This window comes from Antechinus flavipes, chromosome 1 (assembly GCF_016432865.1).
Source record: "Antechinus flavipes isolate AdamAnt ecotype Samford, QLD, Australia chromosome 1, AdamAnt_v2, whole genome shotgun sequence".
Taxonomy (NCBI): Eukaryota; Metazoa; Chordata; class Mammalia; order Dasyuromorphia; family Dasyuridae; genus Antechinus; species Antechinus flavipes.
In genome coordinates this window covers 659,676,514-659,688,084 of record NC_067398.1, presented here as the reverse complement: position 1 = coordinate 659,688,084, position 11,571 = coordinate 659,676,514, and the positions used below count along the sequence as shown (strand labels likewise).

Below are 11,571 nucleotides of genomic sequence, written 5' to 3'. Positions count from 1 at the left end.
AAATGTCCATAATTCAAGTCAAATTCTGTTTTCCTCCAATTTTCCCATTACTCCGAATTCTTTCTTTTGGGACCAAGCAGAACAAGTCTATTTCTTCTTGTGTTAGTCTTTCAAACATTTAAAGACAGCATGTATTCTCTTCTCTAACCTAAGTACCCCACATTCCTTCAACCAAACCTCATATGACTTGGACTCAAGGCCCTTTGCAGTCATGATTGCCCTATTTTGGATTTGTTATTGTTGTATTGTTCAGTTGCTTTAGTTCTATCCAACTCTTTTTGATCTTATTTGGGGTTTTCTTGGTAAAGATACTGGAATGATTTGCCATTTCCTTCTACAGCTCATTTGAGAGATGTGGAAACTGAGGCAAACAAGGTGGTCACACAGTTGGTAAGTGTCTAAGGCCAAGTTTGAACTCATGAAAATTCCATCCAGTTGCTCTATTTAGTGCGCCACCTCACTGCAGAAAAGAAGTAGATTCAGATGGGTCTAGATGGCTGGGAGGTACAATGATAAGAGCCCTGAACTCAGACCTAAGTTGGAATCTCAGTCTCATGCTTACAAGCTCAGAGATTCAAGACAAAGCTGCCTAATCTTTCTGCCTCTCATTTTCATCATCTGTAAAATGGAAATAGCCACAATACCAAACTCTATCTTCCAGGCTTCTTTATGGTGTGCACATCTATCAGTTGCAAAAGGCTCAAGCAGCTCAGAAAAGGGGTAGTACCCACCCCTGCTGGGCTAGTTCCCTGCTGAGGGCTGGGTGCCCCAAGCTGTGGCTAGAGAGATTCTGGATTGGCAGAGAGATGCTGTTAGGATGAGCAGAGGGAGAGAAAGAGGCCCATCTGGGGCTGGGAGGACTGTGGGAACCCTCTCTCTCTCCCTCCTCCCTAACCCCCCTTCCCACTCTCCACCGTAGCCTTGGGGCCAAGGCTGGAATTAGGCAGGATTAGAGTCTGAAACTATTGTTGGCTTGTTCCTTTCTGGTAGGTCCCAAGGAGAATCCCAGAATTATAATTAGCTATCAGATAAACAGACTTAATGGAAAGGGGCTGCAGAGCTAATGGGCTCCACAAACATTCAGCTGGTGCTTGGGGAGACTTGAGATTTGCTAGGCTCAAAGAAAGAGGTGGGGAACACAGGCACTCCGATGGATGGGGAAGCTGGGGCAACCACACCAGGCAAAACAGTTGCTCATAGAGGCCTAGCAGAGAATCAGGGAGCCAGAGCAGTATGGAATCTTAGAAGGCAGGGTCAAAGCTGAGACTGTCAGAACTTAGAATAGAGATGTCGGGGCAGCTAAGTGGTACAGTGGATAGAGCACCAGCCCTGAGGTCAGGAGGACCTGAGTTCAAATTCGATTTCAGACACTTAACACTTCCTGGCTGTATGAACTTGAGCAAGTCACTTAACCCCAATTGCCTCAGGAAAAAAAAATAGAATAGAGATGTCTGAATTGAGGGGGAGTTTAGGGCATACAATGTCAAAGAGCTGGGAGGGTCCTTAAGGCCCAAAAGATCAGAGCTATGATGAGCTTAGAACACAATATAAAAGCTGAGAGAGCTCTTAAAACACATCAGAGTAAAAAGGAACCTTAGAACACAAGATTAGAACTGAGATGAGCTTAGAATACAGAATACCAAAGCTAGGAGAGCCCATCAGAACTAGGAGGGGCCTTAGAACAGAGAAGGTTAGAACAGAGGTGAGCCTCAGAGCTGGGAAGGCCCTTAGACACAGGATGTCAGGGATGGGAGGACATTTAGAACATGGGATGTGAGAGCTGGGAGGGCCCTTAGAACACAAGGTTTAAGGGCTGGGAGGGCCCTTAGAATACAGGACATCAGGGCTGGGAAGGCCCTTAGCACACAGGATGTCAAAGCTAGGAGGGCTCTTAGAACCTAGGCTGTCAGGGCTGAGAGGGCCCTTAGAACACAATGTCAGGGTGGGAGGGCCCTTAGAACCCAGGCTGTCAGGGCTGGGAGGGCCCTTAGAACATGAGATGTCAGAGCTGGGAAGGCCCTTAGCACACAGGATGTCAGGGCTGGGAGGCCCTTAGAACCCAGGCTGTCAGGGCTGGGAGGGCCCTTAGAACATGAGATGTCAGAGCTGGGAGGGCCCTTAGAACACAATGTCAGGGTGGGAGGGCCCTTAGAACCCAGGATGTCAGGGCTGAGGGGGCCCTTAGAACACCAGTTATCAGAGCTGGGAAGAACAGCCTTAGAATGAAGAACAGAGTGGCCCTTTTGAGATCATCTAGTCTACCTATCTCATTTTATAGATGGAGAAACTCAGGTCTATATTGGGGAATTAACTTGGAGGTCATGAGTAGTGCTAATGAACATTAACAGAGCCAAGACTAGAACTAGGTCTTCTGACTGCCAGCCGGAGATCTCCCATCCTATTGCTAAGTCTCTACATCAGAGCTGTTCCTTGGCCAAGGCCACTGTGTCTCCAGAAGGCCCCAGTGAATGCAAACGCATTCCTTGAACATGGGAAGACCTAACGGAGCTGGCCTTGGATGGCATTGGGAGTGCCTCTGTTCTGGTTCAGGTGGTGAAGCCCCCTCCTCAGCAGGACTGAACCTCAGAGGCAGCAGTCTCAGACCTAAATGCTTTCTGCAGCTGTGTGCCCTTGTCCTCCTGCCAGCCTCAGTTTTCCTGCCTGCAAAACGAAAACTCTTCCTGACATCCAGTCTGGCTTGCCCCCCTTTCCAGCCATTGCTCTTGTGCCTCAAATGCTATCTCCCGGAGGAATATTTGATACCTCGGGAGGGAATCATTGTACAGTGTGTGGTCCAAGGGGCGGAGGGAAGGCTATAGGGACACGGGCCTCTCGGGCTTGGGCCGACGGAGATGCCATGAGAACCAGATAATACGGTCAAGGAGAACCTGCTCAGGCAGGCTTCAATCAGACGTGCAGAGAACCTCCCTGATTTCAAATGCATTTTATTGTCTCCAGCCTATAAAGTTTTGCATTTCCAAACAGGTACTGCAGCATCTGGGCTTCTACCGAGGGAAGCCAAGCCGTGCCGGACACGGGCACGCGGTGGTGTTCAGCCGGGTCCCAGGAGCAGCCAACACAGCCAGCTGGCTGGGAGAAGGAGAGGGGGCGTGGGGAAGGAGAGGGCGGGGCCTAGAGGGCGTCTCAGGGGAGGGAGGGCTCCCTGCGAGGCTCCACCTCGGCCTCGGACCCTTCTGTTCTGTGACTGGAGCTATCAGTGTGGGAGGGCGCTTGGCGGACCAGGGTCAGCACCTCGGCGGCCCAGTGGTCCAGCCGGGATCTAGCCGACTCGTCCTCGCTGAGGCTCTCGGGGTTGGAGTCGGAGCCCTCCTCCGCTCTGGCCACGGGCTGCTTGCAGATGGGGCAGGTCCTGCGCAGGGCCTGGGAGAACCAGGGGTCGATGCACTTGCAGTGGTAGATGTGGGTGCAGGGCAGGACCTTCAGCTGATCCCCCTCCTCGTACTCGTCCAGGCAGATGGCGCAGACGTCGTTGTGGCAGGTGAAGGCCCGCAGGTGCATCTTCTTGCGGACGGGGGTCTTGGCCACGGCGCAGCCGCGTTCCCGCCACCGCCACCAGTACAGCCAGACCCTCCTGATGATGAGCAGCGTGGACATCAGCAGGGTCACCACGCGGCCCAGCACCCAGGAGATGGACAGGACGGGGTGGCAGTCCAGCTCCGAGTAGTGGCGGTGGTTGGGGAGGAGGAGAACGTGGGCGTCCTTGTGGCCGCACAGGATGACCCGCAGGTCCCGGGACGTCGCCTCGCCGACGAACACCGACGGGATCTCGATCTGCTGCCGGATGTCGTCGTACACATGCACCATGTTGACCAGGTCGTTGGAGTGGACGTTGTAGACGATGACTGCCTGGTAGCCGGCCTGCTGCGCATGGAGGACCTTGAGGTCGAAGGTGCAGTCGAAGCGCCGGACCAGCGCGATGGAGCCCAGGGAGTGGTTGGACGGCACCGGGCCCTCGATGGGCTGGCAGGCGTTGGGTGGTCGGGCCTCGATCAGGTAGCCTCGGACGCCGTCCTCAGACAGGGGAGCCCCAAACAGGGCAGGGGCGTCGCTGAAGTCCACGGAGCTGGCCCTGCTGTCGGACACCGCCCGCACCAGCGCCCTGCCAGCGGGCAGCTCCAGCAGCAGCAAAAGCAAGGCCACGGGCCTCGGCAGGTGGAAGGCCGTGGCCCCCATGGCCGGGGGCTTGTGGCGCTGAGGGGTTCCACCCCAGCGGGGCCTGCTCAGGGGGGCGAATGGGGTCCCACTCTCCCCTTGCCTCACACTTAGAGCTCCTGTGGGGAGTGGTGCGGCTAGAGTGGGGACCCAGCTTCTTGTCAGGGGATGGCTTGAGCTCCGGAGAGATGTTTACATCCCTCTTTCATTGGCAAGAGCCGCAGTCAGAGGATTTCAGTGGGGCCACAGTGTCTGGGGGGCCATAACAGGGAGAGGGGGGCCTCCCAGGATGATGGAGCAAAAACGGGAGGCCAGAGAGAATCAGCAGTCTCACCAAAGAATCACTAACCTCTGGGGACTCAGGGGAGGGAGCATCTCACCTTCTGGATGCTCTCCTTTGCATCCGTTGGCAGCCTGCTTCTGCCAGGTAACTCTTAGTCTCTCCCCCTACCCCTTGGGGGCCCTGTCTGCTGGGGGAGGTGAGTGATCCTAGAATCCCTCTGGCCCCTCATTGTGACATCACTGAAGGAGCTCTCCCTTTCACAGGCTCCCCTCCTCTCCCCCTCCCCCAGAGCCCACGAGCTGGCTGGGGAGCCTGCCAGAGTCCATACACATCCTACCTTCATCTCCCTGCCTCCCTCTGGCCCAGTTCCCATCTCCCCACAGATATTCTCCCCCTCCCCAGCCCCTCCTCCTTCTTTTCTTTTCCTAGGCCCAGTGCCTGAATAGCAGGAGTACCAGGGGGAGGAAGGAGCCTGGATCCTGTTTGAATGGCCGAGGGGCCGGGCCAGGTTTTGTTGGAGTTCATCCTTAATAAGAGATTCAGGAAAGGTCCCATTTTGGGACCTACCAATGGCTTCCAGCTTCTTTCCCAGGCTCCAGAGCCCTGGGAATGGGCCTTGGCAGCCAGAATTAACCTGTTGGGGGTGGAGGTGGGGATGGAGGAGCAAGAACTGCTGGCTGCTACATGCCCACAAGTATCTTCTGACAGGCTGAAGGGGAGATCCTGCCAATTACCCGGCCTTTCTCAGGACCTGATGCACATCAGAAATCTCCTAAGGTCCAGATTCAAATCTGTGCTAACTTCCCTGCACTCCCATTAGCCGCTGAAACCAGAACAGAACTGCTGTGTCCTAATGGCCTCAGACCTGAAACCTCGGGGGATTCTGGACATTTGAGTCCTAGTTGGGCCGGGGCCTGGGTTTATCTTGGATACTGCCTCCTTCCCCCGTGAGATTTTTTCTGTCTGTTCTCTCTGCCTTCCTCCCTCTCTCCCCCTTCCAAAGTACTTTGTGCTTTTTTTTTCACCCAAAGAAATTTAAGTTTCCTGAGGTCAGGGATTGGTTTTCTGCTTTTGCATCCCTAGCACACAGTATTGTATTCAGTAGGTATTTAATAAATGCTAATTTCCTAGAAGAAAATAGACTAAATTAAAGAGAAGAGTAGGGGAGATTAGATTACCATAAAATAGAACAGATTAGAATAGATTAGAACAGAATAGAACCGATTAGAATAGACTAGAATATACTAGAACCTTCTGACACAGGAAGGAGCTTGCCATCCCATAGTGGGATACAGGCTGAGGTACATCTCCCTCCCTCTGCACCTCTGGTGCTCCTAACTCTTCAACCCAAGTGGACAGACCAGGCCATGGGAAGGGAAGGGAAACTGAAAGAAATCCAATATTGAGAACTTGGGTTTTTTGTCCTGATAGCTAGGTTCAATTCCTGACCCTATCATTTTCTCTCTATGTAACTGGGTAAGTCTTCCTTCTCTGTGGGCCTCAGTTTCCCCTTTTTAGAGTGTAGGAAGGGTGGCTGGGGGAAGGATGAATACTCTGATTTCTTAAATTGTTCCTAATTCTGATATTCTGTGATTCTCTGGATATCCCCCAAAGGAGGTAAGGTAGATTGATGTGGCTTATAAGATAGGAGCAGAGGTCCTGGAATGGAGCAAGTAGTTAAAGGAGACTGAGACATCTTCCCCTCTTCCTATCCTACTTTCTGATGGAGGTATCTGGGTCCAGACTCCAGAAGAAGGACTCTGCTGCCCCTCTGGAAGCCAGAGTAACCATGGGAGACCCCAAAGACTGTGACCTCCAGAAGTGTTCCTCTAAGCTTCTGTTGTCCAGAGGAGATCTCCTTTTATTCCCTGGATCATCTGCCCTGGAGTCTCAGGCCCAGAAGGAGGAGAAACTTACATTATTTGAAATATGAACTACAAAGTGTTTTACATTAATTATTTTATTTTGGCCTCACAACAATCCTATCAAATTATATTAATCAGCTAACCAGATGAAGACACTTGAAAAGTGAAGGGATCTGACACCTAGAAAGTACAAGTGGTTGGATTTGCACACCATACTGTCTAGGATTTAAAGCCCCCAAATATCCTTAAAATCATTTAGTTCAAGTCAGCCATATTACAGATGAGGAAACTGAGGCAATGAGAAATTCAGCAGCTTATCCAGGATTTCTGCTATGTTATGTCTCTATTGTCCAGGCATCTTCTCACCCTGGAAAATCTCTCTAACTTGTAACCCCTTCTTCTGATTGGTTGCTTCATCCTGGAACCTCCATTTTTAATGGTATTTTATTTTTCCAAATACATGCAAAGATAGTCTTAAACATTCACCTTTGTAAATGGTTGTGTTCCAAACTTTTCTCCCTCTCTTCTTTCTTCCTCCTCCCCAAGATAGCAAGCAAGCTGATATAACATGTGCAATTCTTCTAAACATATTTCCATATTTGTTATGCTGCCAAGAAAAATCATATCAAAAGGGGAAAAAATGAGGAAAAAACAAGCAAATAACAGCAGCAACAAAAGGTTCATTCTCCCTCTCTGGATGCAGATGGCACTTTCCATCACAAGTCTATAATCACCTCACTGTTGAAAACAGCTGAGTCTGTTATAATTGACCATCACATACTCTTGTTTTTACTGTGTACAATGTTCTCCTGGTTCTGCTCACTTCACTCAACATCAGTTCATGTAAGACTTTTCAGGCTTTTCTGAAGTCAGCCTGCTCATTTCTTAAAGAACAATAATAATCAATTATCATCATATACCATAACTTATTCAGCCATTCTCCACCTGATGGGCATCCACTCAATTTCCAGTTCCTTTCCACTACAAAAAGGGCTGCTACAAACATTTGTGCACATGTGGGTCCTTTTCCTTCTTTTGTGCTTTTTGGTATACAGTCCCAGTACAATCACTGATGAATCAAAAGGAAATGCAGTTTTGTAGCTCTTTGGACATAGTTGGAACCTCTATTTTAAGGAAGGGCTATCAGGACTGCAGTTTTTTTTTTCCTCCATTCCTTTCTGGGCCCTACTGACTCCCCAGACTCTTTCTCCTCTGTATGGATACCACCCCACCTCCACCAACATTTCTGGTTTTCAATTTACTTTTATGTGCTGTTTTTCAATTTACTTTTATGTGCTGTCTTCCTCTATTAGCGTATAAAGCAGGGGCTGTCCATAATCAAGAGTCTTTGCACCCCTCGCACTTAGCATACCATGTCTGACTTATAGTTAGTATTTAATAAATGCATAATGATTTATTGACTATGTTGTCTTTCCTTCTCAGTTTTCTCATCTGTAAAATGGGAATAATCCTTGTACTCCCTACCTGTAACTGCTTTAGATCACATGTGATTCATCTCATACTGTGAGATTCTTGAGAGTAAAGGCTGTCTTTTGCCTTTTTTATATCCCCAGCACTTAGCACAGTGCCTGATACAATAGAAGTAAGCACTTAATAAATGCTTTATGAGCTGACTACTCTTGTGAATAAGGCATATAGATGATAAATCATAAATTGCATGGCAAAATGATTTGAGGGAAGGGAATAGTCATCTCTAGATGGTTCAGTGGGATGTGAAGCATAGTCTGGAGTCAGTGAGATGAGGGAAGGACAGTGATGTCAGAGCAGGTAATAAATTTGCATCAACTCAGTCCCTTATCATGGCAGCTCCATTAAATTTACCTGCCTAATTCATCCTCCACAGCTGTCAAAGTGATATTCATTTATTATTTATTTAAAGACTGGATCTCCCTGTGTCAGTTTGGTTGGAAACACAGGAACCACTCAACTTAGAAGGAACTACTTTTCTTAGACAATCTGGCTCTCATAGATTCACCATTTTAATACCCAAGCTTGTATGGACATCAAATTAGATTAGCCTACTGCTGTTCAGAACTCCTGCACCCCAGATTTATCAGCCTGAGCCTCCTCCATAGCAAGGGTTGCATATTGCACCATCATACCCAATCAAAGTGGTTGCCAAACTTCCTAAAGCACAAAGCTGACCAGTCAATTCCCCTCCTCAATAAACTACAGGGGCTCTTTATGACCTCTGAGACAAAATAGGAAGTCTTCTGTTGGATATTTAACATCCATTACATTCTGACTATAATCTTTTTTTTAGCTTACTGAATGGGAAAACATTTAGTGCTTACTATGTGTCAAACGTTGTGCTAAGCTTATGGTGCAAATATAAAAAGCAACACGGTAAGTGCCTGCCCTCAAGGAACTTAAATTCCTTTTTTCAATTTTTAAAGCTTTTTATCTTCAAAACATATGCACGGATAATTTTGCAATATTGACCCTTGCATAGCCTTGTGTTTCAGGCTTCCCCCCACGCCTTCCCTAGATGGCAAGCAATCTGATATGTGGGTTAAACATGTTAAAATATATGTTAAATCCAATATGTATAAACATTTATATGATTCTCTTGCTGTACAAGGAAAAAATCACATCAAAAAAAGAAAGTAAATGAGTAAGGAAACAAAATGCAAACAAATAACAACAAAAAGAGTGAGAATGTTATGTTGTGATCCACACTCAGTAAGGAACTCATATTCTAAAAGGGTAAGAGAGCCCAAATAAGAAAGTAGTGGCTAAGGAAGGATAGGAAGTCAAATATGTGGTCAGTAAAGTGAATAAAAGGGCAATGGGCTATAGATCAGGTGACAGAAAGATGTCTAGAGGGTTAGCCTGGCTAGATTGAGTAAATTGTCACCAATGGTGGGGAGGAGGCAAAGTAGAAAATGATATTATTTACCATTAGATCTTTTCACACAATTTTCACACAGTCAGACTAACCTTATTTGTATTTCTCACATACACCTCTGCATCTTACATTGCCAAATTTTGGCACACCTGGTATACACTCTCTCCCTCCTTTCTTAGTGCAGAAGCTCTAGCTTCCTTCATATCTTAACTCAGATGCTAACTCCTACATGAGTTAAGTGACTTACCAGTTTGCCTCAATTTCCTCATCTGTAAGATAATCTGGAGAAAGAAATGGCAAACCACTGCAGTACCAATGCCAAGAAAACCCCAAATGGGGTCATGAAGAATTGGATATGATTGAATAACAGCAATCCCAGTGGCTAGCACAGGGCCTGGCATACAAGAAGTCTTTAATAAGCACTTATTAATTGATTGGATGAATTTCATTCAAGCTAATTTGCAGACTTCTGGTACGGTATCCCTTTGCTGCAATTGCAACTTTTGGGAGGTCCAGATCTATTATGTTATCAGTGTGGGGAGATGCTGGTATGGAATCTGCTTCCATCAAAGTGAGTCATGAATTTTTCTGTAACTCTTACCTCATAGTGTCCTGGAGCACCAAGTGCTTTGTCACTTAAATATTCAGTGGCTCAGGCAACTCTTTAAGATCACATAGCTTGAATATGTCGAGGTAAGATTTGAATCCAGGCCATTCTGACTGAAAAGTAAGCCCTATAATCAACCCATCATGCTCCAAGCCAAATACAGTGAGAGTGAGAAATGGGGGGCGGGGGGGAAATACCTCTTGTTTCTTTGCATCCCTTTGAAGACTCATGTCAACTCTGGAAGGTGCTGCTGATAAAATTGACTGATAAAATTCAATCAATCTAAGTAGCTCCCTATTGAAATACTGTACATGGTTATTATTTGCCTTCTTTGGTAAGTAAGTGGGAGGGATCACCACCCACCATCACCTGGCTTTTGGGCTTCTTGGCCATTGTGGTTTTCCTGAGAAAACTCTCCCAGTATCCAATTGGGGACTACATTACTTGAGAATGTATCGGCATACCTTTGGCCTAGCTAGGTCAGATTGGGACCATTATCAGCACCTTGGCCAGCACCCAAGGAAAAAAGGCTTCCTTGAGGAAAAGCTTCTAGCACCTCTTTTCTCAAGATGGGAAGCAAAGCTTCCAAAACAAGAACAGAGGTCCTGGTGACTGCCTTGGAGACCTCATTCAACCAAGATGGTTTCACATCCCTTCCCCAATCTGGGCTTCAGTTAATGGAACATCTATATCAAGGATTTTTAGTCTGAAAATCTCAGGCAGCCCTAGAGTCTATGGTAGATTGCAGAAGATCTGTGAACTAGTATGGAGGTGGAAATTTCATATTTCATATTTCATATTCATATAAATATTTCATATTTATTTCAATATAATTAGTTTCCTATAATTAGTTTCCTTTATATCCAATTGTTTTATTTTATGAACTTAAAAACATTTTGAAAAGGGGTTTCTAGGCTTCCAAACTGTCAAAGGGTCCATAATATATAAAAAATTAGGTATTACTGATCCAGTGGTCTCTAGGGTCCCTTTCACCTCTGACATTCTATATTCTAAGGAACTTCCTAGCTCTGGCATTTCTGTGTTCCAAGAACCCTCCCTAGGTGTTTTTTAGTCTCAATCAAATTTCCATTTTCTAAAGGGAGACTTTTCTAATCCTCCCCAATGCTGGTACCTTTCCTCTGATAGCAATTTCATCTTGAATATATACATACATATATATGTATATATATATATATACATATATATGTATGTGTGTGTGTGTATATATATATATTGCTTTTTCTTAGTTTTTTGGGTGTGGTCTCCCCATTTAACTGTAAGCTATTTGAGAGCAGGAGTTATTTTTGTTTCAGCCTCTGTATCTCCAGCATTGTAGAAATAGTGGACATTTAATAAATATATTTTACTGAATCAAAAATCTCTTCCAATCCTAAACCTTAAGATTTATTTTTAAAGTAAGTAGATCCATTCCTAGAACCCACATCTTCCATGAGGGAACTCAGCTCCATTACTTGCCATGTGTAGTTATGAATGATATCTCCATAGCACACTCTCACTCCTAGCCTCCACAAATACTAGACATATTTGAAAATGAATACCTAAAGTTAGTCTTAGAAAGGCATTATGGCATAACATATAAGAGAGTTCACTTAGAATCATGAAGACCTAGGTTCAAGTCACACATGAATGAATGAGTTTAAGTGCTTACTTCACTCAAAGCACTGTGCTAAGTGCTGGGAATACAAATGAAAAAGTTAAACAGTTCCTGCCCTAAAGGAGCTCACATTCTAATAAGGGAGAGAACACTTGTGGA

At 46.3% G+C, this 11,571-nt stretch overlaps 1 protein-coding gene across 1 annotated transcript; it reads right to left on the bottom strand.

Annotated features, from left to right (window-relative positions):
* Positions 1-3,047: 3,047 nt before the first annotated feature.
* ZNRF4 (zinc and ring finger 4) lies at positions 3,048-4,288 on the bottom strand. Its single transcript, XM_051966673.1, has one exon. The coding sequence runs from the start codon at positions 4,192-4,194 to the stop codon at positions 3,145-3,147; it is 1,050 nt and encodes a 349-aa protein (XP_051822633.1). The 5' UTR covers positions 4,195-4,288; the 3' UTR covers positions 3,048-3,144.
* Between the last annotated feature and the right edge of the window lie 7,283 nt (positions 4,289-11,571).